Below are 21,312 nucleotides of genomic sequence, written 5' to 3' on the forward strand. Positions count from 1 at the left end.
GCGAGAGCGCGGGTGTGACGGGGAAGAGGGGAGAGTGTGGCCGAGAAACAGGCACAGTTCATTCTCTCCCCGCCTTTCCCTCTCCTCTCCTCCTCTGAGTTTCCGTCTGTCTCTCTCCCTTTGCGACTCTCCTTATTAAAACTATTAATTACAGCGCGCGCGTGTGTGTATAAAATTGAATAAAATAAGAATCGCAGAGAGGGGAAAGTTACTGAGGTAGAGTTTCTAGTTTCATCGTCCATTCAAAAATCTGATGGCGGAGGGAACACACGCACGCACACATTACCACAGACACAGATACACACAGACACACACACATCGACACAGACGCAGATACACACAGACACACACACATCGACACAGACACAGATACACACAGACACACACACATCGACACAGACACAGATACACACAGACACACACATCGACACAGACACAGATACACACAGACACACACACATCGACACAGACGCAGATACACACAGACACACACACATCGACACAGACACAGATACACACTCACTCACACACACACACATTTACACACACACACATCGACACAGACACAGATACACACAGATACACATCGACACAGACACACACACACTCACACACACACACACATCGACACAGACACAGATACACACAGACACACACACACACACATCGACACAGACACAGATACACACAGATACACATCGACACAGACACACACACATTCACACACACACACACATCGACACAGACACAGATACACACAGACACACACACACACATCGACACAGACACAGATACACATCGACACAGACACACACACACTCACACACACACACACACACATCGACACAGACACACACACACTCACACACACACACACATCGACACAGACACAGATACACACAGACACACACAGACACACATCGACACAGACACAGATACACACAGACACACATCGACACAGACACACACACACTCACACACACACAAACATAGACACAGACACACACACACATACACAGACACAGACACACACAGACACACATCGACACAGACACAGGTACACACCTCACACGCATATAGACGCAGATACACTCACAGACACACACTCACACACACACTCACACACAAACATATAGACACAGATACATTCACACTCAGACAGACTCTCTCTCTCACACACACACACAGAATTCCTCCAGCATATTATGTGCGTGTGTTTTAAAAATAAATCTTTATTACCATCCTTCCTAGTCACGGATGTCCGTAATTTTTTTTTGCATCATAACAACGAGGGGCCTCTTTGCGTGGTGTGTGTGTGTGTGTGTGTGACACTGTGAGAGAGAGAGACTGTGTGTGTGTGTTGGGGAGGGGGAAGGAAGCGGGAGGCCACGCTGCTCGGTGTCTCCTTTCCTCCGTGTCTATCGGAGGCCTGTGGGCTCCAGTGGCGCAATCGGTTAGCGCGCGGTACTTATACAGCAGTGCGGGCAGCGAGCGATGCCGAGGTTGTGAGTTCGAGCCTCACCTGGAGCACTGATTTTATGAGCCGAATGCGGTCTAGGTACCCAATTCATATACAGTAATACTGAATATAATATAACATTCAGACGTGAGGCTCCAGAGAAAGGTGCCGGGGAATGAATGAATTGGAGGCTATTTAAAATGTCCCTTAGCCATGGGTCCGGATAGAGGAGTGGAGGGTAGCTAACGTTGTTTCCATGCTTTAAGAAAGGCGCTAAAAGTAAACCAGGACCAGATATTTCGAGAGACGGGGACTGATTCAGGATAGTCAACGTGGCCTTGTGTGTGGTAGGTCGTGTCTAACCAATTTCATGGAGCATTTTTTTTTGAGGAAGTTTACCAGGAAAGCTGATGAAGGCAAGGCAGTGGATGTTGTCTACATGGACTTCAGCAAGGCATTGGACAAGGTCCCGCATGGGAGGCTGGTCAGGAAGGTTCAGTCGCTCGGCATTCAGGGTGAGGTAGTAAACTGGATTAGACGTTGGCTTTGTGGGAGAAGCCAGGGAGTGGAAGCAGGTCTCGGCCCGAAACGTCGACTGCACTTTTCTCCAGAGATGCTGCCTGGCCTGCTGAGTTCCCCCAGCATTTTGAGTGGCGGTAGAGGGGTTGCCTCTCTGTCTGGAGGCCTGCGACTAGTGCAGTGCCACAGGGACCGGCAGCTGGGTCTGTTGTTGTTTGTCGTCTACATCAACGATCTGGATGATAATGCGGTTCACTGAATCAGCAAGCTTGTGGATGACACGAAGATCAGGAGGTGTACTGGACAGCAAGCAAGACTATTGTGGCTTGCAGAGGAAACTGCATCAGCTGGAAACATGGGCCGACAAATGGCAGATGGAGTTTAATGCAGACGAGTGTGAGGTACTTTATAAGATCAATCCCAGGAATGAAAGGGGTTAATCTATGAGGAGCGTTTGAGGGCTCCAGGTCTGACTTCACTGGAGTTTAGTAGAATGAGAGGGGAATCTCACTGAAACCTTCAGCCAGAGGGAGGTGAGTGTGTAGAAGTCGTGGCTGTGGATGCCACATCATCTGGTGTAGTTAAGGCGGAGGTTAATAGGTTCCTGATTGGTCAGGGTGCGAAAGGTTACAGGGAGAAGACAGGAGAATGGGGTTGAGAGGGAGAATAAATCAGCCATGATGGAATGGGGGAGCAGACTGGCCTAATTCTGTTCCTGTTCCTGTGTCTTGTGGTTTATTGAATCTTGAAAGGCCAATTAGAGTGGACATGGAGAGGATGTTTCCTATAGTGGAGGAGTCTAGGACCAGAGGACACAGATAGAGTGGATGTGGAGAGGATGTTTCCCATGGTGGAGGGAGTCTAGGACCAGAGGACACAGATAGAGTGGATGTGGAGAGGATGTTTCCTGTAGTGAGGGAGTCTAGGACCAGAGGACACAGATAGAGTGGATGTGGAGAGGATGTTTCCTGTAGTGAGGGAGTCTAGGACCAGAGGACACAGATAGAGTGGATGTGGAGAGGATGTTTCCTGTAGTGAGGGAGTCTAGGACCAGAGGACACAGATAGAGTGGATGTGGAGAGGATGTTTCCTATAGTGGGGGAGTCTAGGACCAGAGGACACAGATAGAGTGGATGTGGAGAGGATGTTTCCTATAGTGGGGGAGTCTAGGACCAGAGGACACAGATAGAGTGGATGTGGAGAGGATATTTCCTATAGTGGGGGAGGATGAGGTTATCATAGGGGTCTCCCTACCATCCATCGGGGACATTTATCAGGAGCGCTGCGTACACAGGGCCCCTTAGCATTATCAAGGATCCCACCCATCCATCCAGCATCCTCTTTGACTTTCTACCATCAGGCAGGAGACTTTGATGCAAAAGGACAAGAACGGTCAGGATGGGAAACAGTTTCTTCCCCCAGGACATTAGGCTTCTGAACTCTCTGCTGCATCGCATTCGAAGTGTCACTGGTTCATCTATTCCGTACTTCACAATATTTAATATTAACGCACTTTATATTGTTATTTATGTGTGATTTTATCCTTGCCTGCATAAGCTATCGTGTGTTCTGTGAGCCTGTGTGCTTTACACCCTGGTTTGGGGAAACGTCTCGTTTGACGGTATACATGTACATGGTTAAATGACGATAAACTTGACCTGGTCTTGTGTTTCAATGATCCTTCCCCCCACCCACTAGCTTTCTGAATCTCTAGCCTGTTGCTTATAAAGGTCCCCACCCATTCTAGTGGGTACTAGTCTAGTAAATCTCTCACCGTGGGGGCAAATGGGAGTTGTGGAGGTTAAAAGGTCAAGAGAGGGTAAAAGACTCGGGGGTGGCGACAGTTTTAATTAGATATGACAGACCCAATCCTGTTTGACGCTCTCTACACTCGTGACTGTGTGGCTGGGCACAGCTCAAACACCATCCGTGCCCCGACACCAGGGGACGCGGCCCCTTTAAATCTGGACGGCTGCTACCCCCCTCCACGTGACCTTCTGGCTTCAGCGCCCGTCACACGTGCGGTTGATGGCCCTTGCTTTTCGCCAATCAGGACGATCCGAAGAGTTCCGCCCATTCACAGGCGCCGGGCGCCGATTGGTCGGATGGCAAACCGGAAGCACTTGTCCTTCCCACCGCCTCTGAGAGAAAGCGGGATGTTGGTTAAGAACTGGTTAAGGGATGGTTACTGCTAGTTAGCATGGGGGAGGGAGGGTTAGAGCGAGGGGGTGAGTGGTGAGCAGTGTGAGGAGAGGTATTGCTAGTTAGTGAGAGCTGGTTAAGGTTATTGCTAGTAGGAGGTAGTAAAAACTAGTTAGGGATTGTTAAATCGAATTCTTGTAGTTAGCAGCTGGTGAAGGATTGGTTATTACTAGTTAAATGAAGGATCATGGTTAGCCAGTTATAATTTTTGTGGGGGGTAAAGTATTCAGCGTTTGGGTTTTACTAACCAGTGTTGGTGGAAATTGGTTAGTCAGAGCGTGGTTATTATTAGTTAGTGGGAGTGGATTGGTAACCAGGCAGCATGGGGCCTGGCTATCATTAATCAGTGGGGGCAGAAAACAGACACGGCGAGGAGTTAGCATGATAGCAGGTTGCAGATGGGTTAACCAGTAGTCGAACCAGGTTGTGAATGGTTATGAGTTGAGCTGAGTTATCCAGTGGTCGATCCTGGTTGTGAGTGGCTTAATCTGTAATTTGAGCCCCGTTGTGGACGCATTAAGTGGTAGTTAAGCTGTTTTATGGACAGGTTAAGTGGTAGTTGAGCTGGTTATGTGGTGATTGCGTCTGTTAATGAGTGGGTTAAGTGGTTCAGCTGGTTAGTGGACCGGTTAAGTGGTGTTTGTGTCTGTTAATAAGTGCATTAAGTGCTAGTTGAGCTGGTACATAGATTGGTTAAGCAGTAGTTAACCGGGTTACTAGGGAGGGATGTCTGAGCGGGAGGAGCGCCGGTTTGCCGAGGTGCCCCGCGAGTCGGTGAAGCTGATGGCGGAGAGCGCGGGGCTGGAGCTCGGTGACGAGGTGGCGGCCCTGCTGTCCGAGGACGTCTGCTACCGGCTGCGCGAGGTGGCGCAGGTCTGGGTCTGGGTCTGGGTCTGGGTTCAGGGTCTGGGTCAGGGTCAGGGTCAGGGTCTGGGTTCAGGGTCAGGGTCTGGGTTCAGGGTCTGGGTCAGGGTCAGGGTCTGGGTCGGGTGTCGAAGCATCAAAACCCTACCCCGTCCTGTACACTAACCCTGTCACCCCGTCACCCACCAGCACCCCCCCCTTCCTGAGTAGAGGGTTGGACTGGGTGGGGGAAGTGGTGAGGGTGAGGGAGAGGGTAGGGGAGTGTCTCTGCCGCACTGACCCCTCACTGCGCCTCTCCCTCACAGAACAGCGCACAGTTCATGAAACACGCCCGGCGCAGGAAGCTCACCACCGAGGACTTCAACCGTGCCTTGCGCTGGGCCAACGTCGAGGTGAGGTGTCTCTCTCCTCCCTCCATCCCCCTCCCTACCCCCCTCCCCCTCCTCCCCCTCCTCCTCTTTCCACCTTCCCTTCCTTGCGCTGGGCCAACGTCGAGGTGAGGTACCTCTCTGCTCCCCTCCATCCCTCCCTTCTCCCTCCTCCCCCTCCCCTCCATCCCTCCCTCCTCCCTCCACCCCCCTCCCCTCCATCCCTCCCTCCTCCCTCCACCCCCCTCCTCCCCCTCCTCCTATTTCCACCTTCCCTTCCTTGCGCTGGGCCAACGTCGAGGTGAGGTATCTCTCTCCTCCCGTCCATCCCTCCCTACCCCTCCTCCCCCTCCTCCTCTTCCTCCTCTTTCCACAGTCCACCTTCCCTTCCCTTTTCACCCTCTTTCCCCGGCTCCTTATGTTCCTCTCTTCCCCCTCGCCTCTCCCTCCTATCCGACTCCCCTCCCCACTCCCCTCTCCTTGCCAGTGACCCCTGTTCCAGCTCCTTCCCTCCTCTTCCTATTCTTCTGCCCCTCACGTCCCCTCCCCCTCCCCCTCCCCCGTTCTGGATGTTGACCCTACACTCCTTCTCCCAGCCCCTCACACAGTCCCCTCTACCCCGGCGTACCTCTGAATTGGCTCGACCTGCCCTACCCACGGACCGTCCCTCAGCCCGCTGACCCTCGATCTCTCTGCTCTGCCCGCAGCCGGTGTGCGGCTACGGGGCGGCTGACGGGCTGCCATTCCGCGGGCTGAGGGACGGTGAGCTGCTCGTGCCCGAGGACCGTGAGGTGAACCTGCTTGAGCTGGCGCTCGCCACCAACATCCCGAAGGGCTGCGCCGAGACCACCATCCGCGGTAGGGACGGGGACCCGCCCAGAGGGAGGGACGGGGGAGTGTGGGAGGGACGGGGACCCGCCGAGAGGGAGGGACGGGGGAGTGTGGGAGGGACGGGGACCCGCCAAGAGGGAGGGACGGGGGAGTGTGGGAGGGACGGGGACCCGCCCAGAGGGAGGGACGGGGGAGTGTGGGAGGGACGGGGACCCGCCGAGAGGGAGGGACGGGGGAGTGTGGGAGAGACGGGGACCCACCCAGAGGGAGGGACGGGGGAGTGTGGGAGGGACGGGGACCCGCCGAGAGGGAGGGACGGGGGAGTGTGGGAGGGACGGGGACCCGCCCAGAGGGAGGGACGGGGGAGTGTGGGAGGGATGGGGATCCGCCGAGAGGGAGGGTCGGGGGAGTGTGGGAGAGACGGGGAGGTGGGAGTTTGGGAGAGACGGGGAGGTGGAGTTTGGGAGGGACGGGGAGGGAGGAGTTTGGGAGGGACGGGGAGGGGGGAGTGTGGGAGGGACGGGGAGGGAGGAGTTTGGGCGGGACGGGGAGGGAGTGTGGGAGGGACGGGGAGGGGGGAGTTTGGGAGGGACGGGGAGGGGGGAGTTTGGGAGAGACGGGGAGGGGGAGTTTGGGAGGGATGGGGAGGGAGGAGTGTGGGAGGGACGGGGAGGGGGGAGTGTGGGAGGGATGGGGAGGGGGGAGTTTGGGAGGGACGGGGAGGGGGGAGTGTGGGACGGACTGGGAGGGGGGAGTTTGGGAGGGACGGGGAGGGGGGAGTTTGGGAGGGATGGGGAGGGGGAGTTTGGGAGGGACGGGGAGGGGGGAGTTTGGGAGGGACAGGGAGGTGGAGTTTGGGAGAGACAGGGAGGGGGGAGTGTGGGAGGGACGGGGAGGGGTGGTACTCTGACACGAGGGTGTGGGGACGTTGGGAGTGTGACGATTGGGTGTATGAGGCACGGAGGATTGAGCGGGTCGGGAGAGGAGGGATGCAGACGGGGAGGGGTGGGGAGGGAGGATGGGAGGTTTGTGGGGAGTTTTCTCTGACGTCCTTCTCCGTCCTTGTGCTTCAAGTTCAGATCTCGTACTTGGACAGTAAAGGCAACGAAGAGGCTCAGGGAGTGGGTGAGTTCCTCCCTCAACCCATCCTTCCTCTCCCCTCCCGCCCAACTCGAGGGCCCACCAACTCCCCTCCCACATTCCCCTCCCCTCCCCATTCCGACATCAAGAGCTCCTGGTGTGACGAGTGTGATGGCGGCGGGGATGGGGACGAGGGGAGGCTGCGGGTAGGGGGAGGGATGGAGGGAGGCCGAGGGCCGGGGAGAGAGGAGGCCATCGGAAGGAGCTGGAGAAGGGTGGATTGCGATGGGGTGGGAACTCCCTGAGAGGCAGCGGATTCCCTGGGAACACGGGGGAGGGAATCGGAGGATCACTGGGGGGACTGGGGACACACGGAGAGTCTCTTTTCAAACGTGGGCTTCGCCAGCTGAGCCAGCATGCATTGCCCACCCCCCTCTGTAAGAGGAAACCACGTTGCTGTGGGTCTGGAGTCACAGGTGGGGATGGCAGGATTCCTGCCCTGAAGGACATGGGTGACCGGATGGATTTTCTGACAATGGCCACCAGATATTTTTATTGAATTCATATTCAAAACTGCTGTGGTGGGATTCAAACTCATGGCCCCAGCGTTTAACCGTGTCTCTGGATTACTGATCCAGTGGTAATCGTCACTGCACCAAATGTCCCCGAGGGGCGGGGATCTCTGAGGGTGAGGGGAGGGGCTCGGTGGGGTGAGGATGTTTGAGGGTGAGGGGAGGGCTCGGACTAGATCTCTTGAGGGTGAGGGGAGGGGTTCAGTCTCACTGGGGTGGGGATCTGAGGGTGAGGGGAGAGTCTCGGGGTGAGGATGTCGGAGGGTGAGGGGAGGGACTCGGACTAGATCTCTGAGGGGAAGGGTGGGAATGTCTGAGGGTGAGGGGAGAGTCTTGGCGTGAGGATCTCTGAGGGTGAGGGGAGGGGTGGGGAAGTCTGAGGGTGAGGGGAGGGGCTCGGACTAGATCTCTGAGGTGAGTGGAGGGGTTCAGTCTCACTGGGGTGGGGATCTGAGGGTGAGGGGAGAGTCTCGGCGGGGTGAGGATCTCTGAGGGTGAGGGGGCAGCTCAGTGCCCGAGGGGTGCCGGGCTCGGCCGGGCGGTGATACCCTCTGCTTCATCCCGTTCAGTGCCGACAGCCGTCTCCTCCCTCTCGGACGACCTGATGAAATATTACCAGCAAGTCACCAGGGCCGTGCTCGGGGATGACCACCACCTCATGAAGGTGAGGACGGCCTGATCGATCGGAACCGTTCCGATATTGATTTGTAAACGTATCAATGGTCCTGGATTGTAAGCAAGGTGGGAGAGCGGAATCCTGATTGGATGAGGACTAGCCAATCAGGAGAAACGGATAATGGGGGTATAAATACCACCGGAGTAGATGTAAGGCATCATCCCCAGTGAAGATGGCCGAGTTTGTCATCGAAACGTCAGTTATAATCAATACGTGAATGCGGCTGGAACCCCGATAGAGTTTATTCGTCATGGGCGCTGGAAAAGCACTAGATCCTTTTTCATGGTCTAAGTATTAATTCTCCGTACTTAACCCTTACTGCCCATGTCTGGGGAAACGTGCAGAGGGAACTTCACTCTGTGTCTGACCCCGGGAGTGTGTGATGGGACAGTGCAGAGGGAGCTTCACTCTGTGTCTGACCCCGGGAGTGTGTGATGGGACGGTGTGGAGGGAGCTTCACTCTGTGTCTGACCCCGGGAGTGTGTGATGGGACAGTGTAGAGGGAGCTTCACTCTGTGTCTGACCCCGGGAGTGTGTGATGGGACGGTGCAGAGGGAGCTTCACTCTGTCTGACCCCGGGAGTGTGTGATGGGACGGTGTGGAGGGAGCTTCACTCTGTGTCTGACCCTGGGAGTGTGTGATGGGACAGTGTAGAGGGAGCTTCACTCTGTGTCTGACCCCGGGAGTGTGTGATGGGACGGTGCAGAGGGAGCTTCACTCTGTCTGACCCCGGGAGTGTGTGATGGGACGGTGTGGAAGGAGCTTCACTCTGTGTCAGACCCTGGGAGTGTGTGATGGGACAGTGTAGAGGGAGCTTCACTCTGTGTCTGACCCTGGGAGTGTGTGATGGGACAGTGTAGAGGGAGCTTCACTCTGTGTCTGACCCTGGAAGTGTGTGATGGGACGGTGTAGAGGGAGCTTCACTCTATGTCTGACCCCGGGAGTGTGTGATGGGATGATGTGGATGGAGTTTCACTCAGTGTCTGACCCTGGGAGTGTGTGATGGGATGGTGTGGAGAGAGCTTCACTCTATGTCTGACCCCGGGAGTGTGTGATGGGATGATGTGGATGGAGTTTCACTCAGTGTCTGACCCTGGGAGTGTGTGATGGGACAGTGTAGAGGGAGCTTCATTATGTCTGACCCCGGGAGTGTGTGATGGGACGGTGTGGAGGGAGCTTCACTCTGTGTCTGACCCCGGGAGTGTGTGCTGGGACGGTGTGGAGGGAGCTTCACTCTGTGTCTGACCCCGGGAGTGTGTGATGGGACGGTGTGGAGGAAGCTTCACTCTGTGTCTGACCCCGGGAGTGTGTGATGGGACGGTGTGGAGGGAGCTTCACTCTGTGTCTGACCCCGGGAGTGTGTGATGGGACGGTGTGGAGGAAGCTTCACTCTGTGTCTGACCCCGGGAGTGTGTGATGGGACGGTGTGGAGGGAGATTCACTCTGTGTCTGACCCCGGGAGTGTGTGATGGGACGGTGTGGAGGAAGCTTCACTCTGTGTCTGACCCCGGGAGTGTGTGATGGGACGATGTGGAGGGAGATTCACTCTGTGTCTGACCCCTGAATTCTCTCTCGATCTTCCCTGCCTAGGTGGCTCTTCAGGACCTGCAGTCGAATTCGAAGATTGCCGCTCTGCTGCCCTACTTTGTGTACGTGGTCAGTGGGGTAGGTATGATCCTGGTGTGGCTGACGTCGCTGGTCTCCCGTGTTGCGATTTGGTTGCAGTTTGCCTTTAGCTGCGGCTGCTCGACACGGCGCCTCTCCACAGCACCGTGCTCCCTCTCTACTAGTGACAGGGTTCCTAGTGCGGGGAAAAGAGGGGTCTAGATCCCAGAAAGTTGCCACGCAGGTTGATACCATGATGAGCAACATCTATTCTGTCCGGGTAGCCTCCAACCTGATCGTATGAGCATCGATTTCTCTAACTTTTGGTAATTTCTCCTCACTCCCACACTTCCCCATTCTAGTTCCCCTCTCACCCTGTCTCTTCTCCTCATCTCCCTCTGGTTCCCCTCCTCCTTCCCTCTCTCCCCAGCCCACTCTCCTCTCCGATCAGATTCCTCCTTCTTCACCTCTTCCACCTATCACCTCCCAGCTTCTCACTTCATTCCCCCGCTCTCCCCACCTGGTGGAACCTGTCAGCTGGCACTCCTCTCCCTCCACCTTGTTACTGTGGCTTCTCCCCCCGCCCAACCCCTTCCTTCCCAGCCCTGATGGAGGGTGTCTGCCCGAAACATTGACCACCTATGCCCCTCCACCGGCACTGACCAACCCGCTGAGCTCCTCGAGCGTTTTGTGCGTGCCTTCAAGATTCCCAGCATCTGCAGGGTCTCGTGTTCTGCTCTGGCCGCCTCATTCTAGGAAGGGTGTGGAAGCGTCAGAGATGCTGCCTGGATCGGAGATCATCTTATAAGGATAGGTTGAGCCGAGCTCGGGCTTTTCTCTCTGGAGCGAAGGAGGATAAGAGGAGACCTGATAGAGGTGTACAGGATGATAAGAGGTGCAGATCGAGTGGAGAGCCAGAGGCATTTTCCCCAGGGTGGAAACGGCTAATATGAGGGGCTGTATCTCAAGCTCAAGTTTATGGTCATCTGACTGTACGACCAAACGAAGCAACGTCCCTCTAGACAACGGTGCTCCCACTAAACTTACATCGCACATAACAAATTATTACCACAGATAAGTTAATAGAATACGATTCAAAATGCTCGCGGTGGTGAACAGCGAACAGCTCGTTGTCCTGGTGACGAGACATTAGTCTCACAGCCTGAGGGAGGTAGCTGTTACCCACTCTGGCAGTCGGGAGTCCTGGTGCTCTTGTACCTCCTTCGGTGAAAGGTGAGTGGAGAAAGTATTTTTGGGGTGGGGGGATGTCGGAGGTAGGTATTTTACACAGGGAGTGGTGGCTGTGTGGTAGAGGCAGACACATAGGGACATTTAAGACACTCCTAGATTTAATTTATTTTTAAAAATTTTATTTAGAGATACATCACGGAACAGGTCCTGCACTGAGCATCTATTTAACCCTCGGCTAATCACTTTGGAGAAATGCAGGCGGGAAGGGTCAGATTGATTGTGGAGTGGGTTAGCAGGTCGGCACGGTGTCGTGGGCTGTTCTGTGTTGTAGGTTTCCATTGTACAGAGCAGCGTTCGGTTTAGGAATTCAGATTCTCCCAGAGTGCGGTTACGAACTCTGTCCCCCAGAGCATCGGGCAGCACGGCAGAAGGACAGCCTGTCACATCTGTGCCGAAATTAAATTAAATTCCATCTTCCTGCACAATGCCCATCTCTCTCTCTGTCGGGGTCAGCTATTGCATCCGGTGCTCCCGGTGCGGCCTCCTCTACATCGGTGAAACCCGACGCAGATTGGGGGACGGCTTCGTCGAGCACCTCCAAAACAGACAGGATCTCCTGGTAGCCACCCACTTCAACTCTGCTTCCCACTCCCATTCGGATATGTCCATACATGGCCTCCTCTACTGCCATGATGAGGCTAAACTCAGGTTGGAGGAGCAACACCTCATATACCGTCTAGGTAGTCTCTAGCTCCTTGGTATGAACATAGAATTCTCCAACTTCCGGTAATTCCCTCCCCCTCCCTTCCCCTATCCCTATTTCACTCTGCCCCCTCCCCCAGCTCCCTATCACCTCCCTCATGGTTCCGCCTCCTTCTACTACCCATTGTTTTCAGGGCTATGACGTCAATGCTTCCCCTCCCCCACCCCTTTGTCTTTCAAATTACTGGTCTTTCAACTGACGCTACAAGCATTCTTCAAACCCTTCCCCATCTTTCATTCTTCAATCCTGACGAAGGGTTCCGGCCCAAAAGGTCGACTCATCATCTCTGACTGATGCTGCCCAACCTGCTGAGTTCATCCGGCGTACTGAAAGTGTTGCTTTGATCACAGCATCTGCAGATTATTTTGTGTCCATCTCTTTCCATTACCTGCACACGGTCCATCTCCCTCCATTCCCTGCACATGGTCCATCTCTCTCCATTCCCTGCACATGGTCCATCTCCCTCCATTCCCTGCACGCGGTCCATCTCCCTCCATTCCCTGCACATGGCCCATATCCCATCATTCCCTGCACACGGTCCATCTCCCTCCATTCCCTGCACGCGGTCCATCTCTCTCCATTCCCTGCACATGGTCCATCTCCCTCCATTCCCTGCACGCGGTCCATCTCCCTCCATTCCTTGCACATGGCCCATATCCCATCATTCCCTGCACATGGTCCATCTCCCTCCATTCCCTGCACATGGTCCATCTCCCTCCATTCCCTGCACACGGTCCATCTCCCTCCATTCCCTGCACGCGGTCCATCTCCCTCCATTCCCTGCACATGGCCCATATCCCATCATTCCCAGCACACGGTCCATCTCCCTCCATTCCCTGCACACAGTCCATCTCACTCCATTCCCTGCACGCGGTCCATCTCCCTCCATTCCCTGCACGCGGTCCATCTCCCTCCATCCCTGCACATGGCCCATATCCCATCATTCCCAGCACATTCATGTGTCTGTCTAACAGACTGTCAAACACCTCGATAGTATCTGCCTCCAACACTGTCCCCGGCAGCTCATTCCACACACCCACCTCTCTCTGTGTAAAAAAAACACTTGTCCTCACACAACTCCTTTGAATCTACCCCTCTCTCACTTTAAATGCACGCCCTCTGGTACTAGGCACTTCAGACCTGGGAAGACGATACTGTCTACTCTCATCACCCCAGACCTCTATCAGATCTGCCCTCAGCCTCCGACACGCCACAGAAACAAACCCAGGTTCGTCCGGCCTCTCTAATCCTCACCCTCTCCAAAGCCTCCACACCCTTCCCGTAACAGGGTGACCAGAACTGGACGCGACCCTCCAGACGTGGCCTGGCCGAGGCTGGACCGCTGACTCGCTGACTGTTGAGCCCGGTGCCCTGCCCGCTGAAGGCCCAGCGTACCGTACGCCTTCTGCGCCACCCTGTCCTCCTGAAGTCGCAGCGGGTTCCGGGGAACCCGGTTCGATCCCGACCTTCAGCTCTGTGTGAGAGTTTTATGTTCTCCCTGTGACAGTTTCCCCCAGGTTCTCCGTTTCCCTCCCACGTCCCAACGACGTGTGGGTCAGCTCCCGCCCCCCCCCCCCGGTCCGCGGTGGAGAGGGAGAGTCTTCGGGGAACTGGCAGGACGGCTGGGAGGGGGTGTTGAGATGGAGTGAAAGGGGGACCAGCGTAGGTGGACGGGCAGAGGGGCCCCCGAGTCTGCGTGACTGCACCCTCCTCCTGCCCCCTCCCAGGTGAAATCGGTGAGCCACGACCTGGAGCAGCTGAACCGGCTCCTGCACATGGTGAAGAGTCTGATCTGCAACCCGTACCTGTACCTGGGCTCGTACCTGCGCAGCCTGGTCTCCAGCGTCATGTACTGCATCCTGGAGCCGCTGGCCGCCTCCATCAACCCCCTCAACGACCACTGGACCCTCCGGGACTACGCTGCCCTGCTGCTGAGTCAGATCTTCTGGTGAGAGGCCGGGGGGCTCGCTGGTTCCACACTCACTCCCTCCCTCTCTCATTTCCCCCCACACGCCCACTTTCCCTCCGGCCTCCCCGTCCTCCCTCTCCTCTGTCCTCTTCCCTCCCTCCGTGGTGAACAGGGTCGGCAGATTTGCGGATGACACCAAGATTGGGGGTGTGGTGGACGGTGAGGAGGGTATCAGAGGGATCTGGATCACTGGAGAAATGGTCTGAAAATGGCAGATGGAACCTGGTGCGAGTTGTCGCACTTCGGGAGGACCAGCCAGGGTAGGTCTTAAGGCCGATTTATACTTGTGCGTCAAATGCACGCCACAGGTATGGTGTAGCCGCGTTCCCTACGCCGTAGCCTGACGCGCACCTCTCCCAAAATGTAACAACGTGTCGCGGCGTCGCAGACCACAACTGTGATCGGTCCGCTTGGTAGCATCGCATTTCCTCCTACGCTGCAATAGCTTCCCATTGGGCGACTGAAGGGCAGGGAAGGAACTCTGGCTGCAATGGTTTCCATAAAGTTTTACAGACCTCTGAGATTATGGAGGACCCTGTGCCTGACGCCAGTTTGTAGCTAGCTGCTACAGCCTGTTGAAACATAGAAACATAGAAAATAGGTGCAGGAGTAGGCCATTCGGCCCTTCGAGCCTGCACCGCCATTCAGTATGATCATGGCTGATCATCCAACTCAGAACCCCGCCCCTGCCTTCTCTCCGTACCCCCTGATCCCCGTAGCCACAAGGGCCATATCTAACTCCCTCTTAAATATAGCCAATGAACTGGCCTCAGCTGTTTCCTGTGGCAGAGAATTCCACAGATTCACCACTCTCTGTGTGAAGAAGTCTTTCCTAATCTCGGTCCTAAAAGGCTTCCCCTTTATCCTCAAACTGTGACCCCTTGTTCTGGACTTCCCCAACATCGGGAACAATCTTCCTGCATCTAGCCTGTCCAATCCCTTTAGGATTTTATACGTTTCAATAAGATCCCCCCTCAATCTTCTAAATTCCAGCGAGTACAAGCCCAGTTCATCCAGTCTTTCTTCATACGAAAGTCCTGCCATCCCAGGAATCAATCTGGTGAACCTTCTTTGTACTCCCTTGACTTCCACCTGAAGCTAAAACCCGAATAGGTGATTGCCAGTCTCTGAGCGTACACTGATGCGAAACAAACGGTTGGAGACGATGAACCAAATCGTCAAACCTACCTGCCGATGTCCGAAAAGATTTGAAATGCGTGTCCTGGTCCACGCCTCTCAGTGGCTGGACAAGCACAGGAGATTCACCCTCCTTCAGTTTCAGTCGCCATTGTTTGAAGTTTTGGCGGTGAATTGCAGAGCGACGCAGACACACCAACGCACAAGTATAAATGCTCACAACGGCGTCGCCCACTTGCGTAGGCTGTGGCACAAGCTAGTAGGCACAGATATAAATCAGCTTTACACGGTGAATGGTAGAACAAGAGGATCTGGGGATGTAAGTCCATAATTCATTGAAAGTGGCGTCACAGGTAGGGTTGTAAAGAAAGCTTTTGGCACATTGGCCTTCGTAAGTCAAAGTACTGACTACAGGAGATGGGATGTTATGTTGAAATTGTTCAAGACGTCAGTGAGGCCTAATTTGGATTATTGTGTGCAGTTATGATCACCTACCTGCAGGAAAGATGTAAACAAGGTTGAAAGAGTGCAGAGAAAATTTACAAGGATGTTTGCCGGGTCTGGAGGGCCTGAGTTATAATTCAAGATTGAACAGGTTAGGGCTGTATTCTTTGGAACGTAGAAGATTGAGGGGAGATTTGATAGAGGTATACAAAATTATGAGGGATATAGATAGGCAAGCAGGCTTGGGTGGGACTACAACCAGAGGTCATGAGTTAAGGGTGAAAGGTGAGAAATTTAAGGGGAACATGAGGGGAAACTTCTTAACTCAGAGGGTGGGGAGAGCATGCCAGCACAAGTGGTGGATGGGAGTTCGATTTCAACGTTGAAGAGAAGTTTAGATAGGTACATGGATGGGAGGGCTATGGTCCTGGTGTGGGTCGATGTGAGTTTAAATGGTCCATTATAGGCTAGATGGGCTGAAGGGCCAGTTTCTGTGCTATATGCTCCTCTCTTCCCCCCCCCCATCCCATCCCTCCCTCTCCCTCCCCTTCCGAATCCCTCTGTCTCCTTCCTCTCTGTGGGGTTTGATCTGACGGGGGTGGGGTGAGGTCTGTGTGGGTGGAGATGGTGTCGCTCTGGGTTCTGTCTGACGCGTTGTGTGTGTGTCTCTCCCTCTCCCCACCCACCAGGTGGCACGGTGACTTGGTCGGGGGTCTGTACCACCAGATCCTGCTGACCCTGCAGAAGGTGCTCGTGGATCCCGTACGGCCGCTCTGCTCGCATTACGGGGCGCTGGTGGGGCTGAACGCCCTCGGCTGGAAGGTGAGGGGCTTGAGTGAGTGGTGGTGTACCTTCTGATCATTCCCTCCACCTCTTGTGACCTCCTGCCTTGAATCTTTAACTCCCTCACCCTTCTCCAAATCCCTCTCACTGACCTCTGACCTCCTCCTGACTGACCCTCCCCTGTGACCTCAACCCCTCACCCACTGAAACGCTCAGCTGAGTTTAAGGAGGGTGACTGAGGGTAAGTTCGGGATCTGGAGGAAGCTAATGCACGGTCTTTGCGATTGATATCACACACTCCTGGGGTCAGACACAGAGTGAAGCTCCCTCTACACCGTCCCATCACACCCTCCCGGGGTCGGACACAGAGTGAAGCTCCCTCCACACCGTCCCATCACACACCCCCGGGGTCAGACACAGAGTGAAGCTCCCTCTACACCGTCCCATCACACCCTCCCGGGGTCGGACACAGAGTGAAGCTCCCTCCACACCGTCCCATCACACACCCCCGGGGTCAGACACAGAGTGAAGCTCCCTCTACACCGTCCCATCACACCCTCCCGGGGTCGGACACAGAGTGAAGCTCCCTCCGCACCGTCCCATCACACACCCCCGGGGTCAGACGCAGAGTGAAGCTCCCTCCACACCGTCCCATCACACACCCCCGGGGTCAGACACAGAGTGAAGCTCCCTCCACACCGTCCCATCACACACTCCCAGGGTCAGACTCAGAGTGAAGCTCCCTCCACACCGTCCCATCACACCCTCCCGGGGTCAGACACAGAGTGAAGCTCCCTCCGCACCGTCCCATCACACACTCCCGGGGTCAGACACAGAGTGAAGCTCCCTCCACACCGTCCCATCACACACTCCCAGGGTCAGACTCAGAGTGAAGCTCCCTCCACACCGTCCCATCACACACCCCCGGGGTCAGACACAGAGTGAAGCTCCTTATAAACTGTCCCATCACACCCTCCCGGGGTCAGACACAGAGTGAAGCTCCCTCCGCACCGTCCCATCACACACTCCCAGGGTCAGACACAGAGTGAAGCTCCCTCTACACTGTCCCATCACACACTCCCGGGGTCAGACACAGAGTGAAGCTCCCTCTCCACGGTGTTGGTCCGTCTCCCTGTGTTGCTCCCTCCCTGGGCGGGGTGGTGAGGGGTGTGTGTTTGGAATGTGGCATTCTGATGGAGGCTGCGTTGTGTCCCCAGGCAGTGGAGAGGGTCCTGTACCCCCAGCTCTCGACCTACTGGCCGAACCTCCAGGCTGTGCTGGACGACAACTCCGTCTCGAACGCTCAGGTCAAGGCCGACGGACACAAGGTGTACGGGGCCATGCTGGTGGGTGTTACGTCTGCGTCTTGGGGACGGGGCTGTGGGGTTCCAGTGGGGTGGCGGGGTCAGAGATGCCGCAGGGTCAAAGAGCAGGGGTGAGGTGGAGGGTTGTGGGGTCAGTGTGGGGGTGAATTGCAGATTGCTGATTCAGCTTTGCTCTCCCTCCTCCCGCCTCAGGTCGCCGTGGAGAAGCTTCTGAAAGCCAAGGCCTGGCTGCACCCCGGCCTGGACTGCGGCCCCGACGCCCCCTCCCCGGCCGGCAGCCCCCCCCGCGACCCCCCTGCCGACTTCGGCTTCGGCTTGGCCAGCCACCTGCTGCAGACGGTCCCGGGCCCCTCGTCCCCACCTCCGCGGCCCCCTCCGCCCCCCTCCTCGCTGCCCTGCCTCTACCGGCACCTCTACTCCTTCTTCGGGGACAGCCTGTCCCTGCGCTTCGGCACCGGCCCCGGCCTGGCCTCCCCGTCCCCCTCGCCCACTGCCCAGCCCTCCCTCTCCCCGACCCCCTCCCCGGCGCGGGACGGGGAGGCCCCGAGGGCCCAGCCCCCGCCGGAGGGGGCCGAGGCCCCCCGCAAGATGCCGCAGCTGACCCTCAGCCTGACCCTCAGCCCCAGGCCGGAGGGGAGCCCCTCCGCCGACCCCTCGGGGCCCCGGCCACCCCCGCACCGGGCGGGCCTCGCCGCCAAGCCGCTGTCGGCCCGCCAGGCCCAGCACGAGAGGGACTCGGGCCAGGCGCGGGGCGCGGCGGGGGTGCGGGAGGCCTTCCAGCGCAGCCGGCTGTCCCCCTGCCGCGGGCACCCGACCTTCCTCATCGCCGGCCGGCAGGTGGGGCTGCGGGTGCGGGGCAGAGTCTTCCAGACCTCCTTCCCCCTGTACCGGGGCCCCAGCCTGGCCTCCAGGTACGGCCAGCGGCTGCCCATGATCGGCCGGGCCAACCGGGCCGCCCGGCGCTGGCCACACACCGACTACTCGCTACGCATGCTCCTCTGAGTTTGCTGTGGGGGGGGCGGCGAGGGGAGAGCGACCCTCTCTATCCCCCCCAACCCTTTCTCCACTTCAGACCCTCCCTCAGGTGATACTCTCTCCCTCTCCTCCCCTCTCCCTCTTCCCCAACACACCCCCTCCTCCCCTCTCCCTCCTCCCCTCCCTTCTCCCTCCTCCCCTCCGCACCCCCTCCCTCCTCCCCTCCCCTCTCGCTCCTCCCCTCTCCCCCACTCCCTCCTCCCCTCTCCCCTCTCCCTCCTCCCCTCCCTTCTCCCTCCTCCCCTCCGCACCCCCTCCCTCCTCCCCTCCCCTCTCCCTCCTCCCCTCTCCCCCACTCCCTCCTCCCCTCTCCCCTCTCCCTCCTCCCCTCTCCCCCACTCCCTCCTCCCCTCTCCCTCCTCCCCTCTCCCCCACTCCCTCCTCCCCTCTCCCTCCTCCTGTCCCCAGTCCCTCCTCCCCTCGCCCTTCTCCCCCTCACCTCTCTCCCCTCCTCGCTCCATTGTGGGATTCCCCAACATTGGCAAGCCTCTCCCTGCCCCCCCCCGCTGCCATCCTGCCACAACGCTAGCTTCCCTCTCTGCCCCACTCCGTATTGAGCAGGGAGGCGAAGCAGCGCACCTCTCCCCCCTCCAGGAATACCAGCCCTAGATCTCAGACCCACCCCACCCCTCACTTCCGTCCCGGGCCGCGTCCTTCCCCGGAGGCGGCAGAAACCGCGGACGCTGGAAGCTGGTGCGACGCACAAGTTGTCGGGGGAGCTCGGGAAGTGGACGGTCAACGGTTCGGGTGAAGGATCTCCATGCTGTCCCATTGGCCGTCCCATCTCCCTCTGTAGCTTCTTCCTGACCGGCTGAGTTCTGATCTGCTCTGCAGTCACCTCACGGCAAGTCTACCGAGCTCCTGGGGTAAAACATCTGCCCGTCACAAAGACTCAAAACCTCCCCCAGCGACTGTCACTGCCGAGAACTACTTTTCTATGTCACGTTTTGAGCTTTCCGTGTATATTTGGGAATGTTTGATACAAAGTTTGGAATTAAAAAGGAATGAATCCGTACGCGTGACACTTTCGTACATTTTGGGGCGTGGTGGAGAGCCACAACGCTTCACAGCGCCGGCGACCCAGGCTCGATTCCGGCCACTGTCCATAAGGAGTTTGTACGCTCTTCCCGGGACCAGCGCGTTGCCTCCCACAGTCCAAAGACGTGCCGGTTAACTGGGGTTCGTGGTCACGTGAGTGTAATTGGTCTGGATCCTGCTTTATCTGCCGATAAAACAAATATTTCATTAACGGGAGCCGGCCGTTCAGTTTACAAAGTCTGTGCTGACCGGGATGCTGAAATAATCTAAATCTCTCCCCACACACAAACATCCAACTTAACCTCCCTCGCCTTAAATGCGTGCCCTGTGAGGACTGGCGAGGAAGATCCTGTCCGGGTGATACCGTTAATACTGTGAACAAAGTCTGAAACTGTTGGATATAGAAGGGTTTTACTCAGTAAAAACGAGCCACAGGTATCATATTGAGACACTCGTGGAAGCAGAGGGCTGCTCAGTCCAATATTACATGGCATTTTATACACTACTGATGAAAGGTAACAGCAGGACAATTCTCCAGTTACAATACATCTACAGTGCTTCCTTTGGATTACATATAGTTGTCACACACCTCCATCTTCGCACCCAGAGTGAATGTCCATCCCCACTGGCCCACTTGGCGGGCGTCTGGGGTCCACGCGGACGTTTGATGGATCCCGACCTGCAGGCTCCAGGAAGCCCGTTGCTCCGAGCTGCATTTAAAATCCCACGTTCGGACCGGAACGGCGGCTGCCGTCAAACCTGATATCGGCCATGTGCCCTGACTGCAGAATACGCCCCAACGGTGGTGGGGGGACGTAGCCGTCACCGTAACGCGTTACGGCCCTGGTTCGATTCCTACCGCTGCCCGTGAGGACTCTTGGCGCTCCCTCCCGCGACCGCGTGGGTTTCCCCCTGGTGCTGCGGTTTCCGCCCACAGTCCAGCACAATCCTTGTTGACCCTGGTTTGACGCAAATGGAGTGTTTCGATGTGCATGCAGCAAGCATCTTTACCTTTCCTCCCCGCGGTTTTATTTGGAATGTGGAGGCTCTGGAGACAGTGGAGAAGAGATTCAGGTTTAATATCATCGGCATGTGTTAATTCCGATTCCCATTCCTGCTCCGACGTGCCGGTCCATGGCCGCCTCCTGTGCTGATTTGAGGCCACCTTCGGAGTGGGGAAGTAACACCTTATATTCCGGGTAGCCTCCGTCCCAATGGCGTAAATATCGATTTCTCTTAACGATGAACAAAAACTCCCCCCCCCACCCATCCATTCCCCACTCTGTCCTTTCACTTCTCACCTGCCTATCCCATCTCGCATGGTCCACTCTCCCCTCCTATCAGAGTCTCTCCTCTCCAGCCCCCTGACCTCTCCCACCCTCCCGGCTTCACCCTCACCTTCCCAGCCACTCAAACGCAGGCAGTCCTCGGGCCCCAAACTCGCAGGCGGT

General features: G+C 56.6%; 1 protein-coding gene and 1 non-coding gene across 2 annotated transcripts; both read left to right on the forward strand.

Moving 5' to 3' along the window:
• The first annotated feature begins 1,435 nt into the window (after positions 1–1,435).
• Positions 1,436–1,530, forward strand: trnai-uau (transfer RNA isoleucine (anticodon UAU)). Its single transcript has 2 exons — positions 1,436–1,473; positions 1,495–1,530. It is a non-coding gene; the product is annotated as a tRNA-Ile (tRNA).
• A 2,593-nt stretch (positions 1,531–4,123) lies between these two features.
• Positions 4,124–19,965, forward strand: taf6l (TAF6-like RNA polymerase II, p300/CBP-associated factor (PCAF)-associated factor). The gene is made up of 10 exons (XM_063036498.1): positions 4,124–5,053; positions 5,350–5,436; positions 6,120–6,270; positions 7,318–7,368; positions 8,465–8,559; positions 10,162–10,236; positions 13,858–14,078; positions 16,370–16,502; positions 17,681–17,809; positions 17,981–19,965. Exons 1-10 carry the CDS (start codon positions 4,907–4,909, stop codon positions 18,788–18,790), a joined length of 1,899 nt encoding a protein of 632 aa, XP_062892568.1. The 5' UTR covers positions 4,124–4,906; the 3' UTR covers positions 18,791–19,965.
• The last annotated feature ends 1,347 nt before the right edge of the window (positions 19,966–21,312 follow it).

Source organism: Mobula hypostoma, chromosome 30 (genome assembly GCF_963921235.1).
Source record: "Mobula hypostoma chromosome 30, sMobHyp1.1, whole genome shotgun sequence".
NCBI classification, from domain to species: Eukaryota; Metazoa; Chordata; class Chondrichthyes; order Myliobatiformes; family Myliobatidae; genus Mobula; species Mobula hypostoma.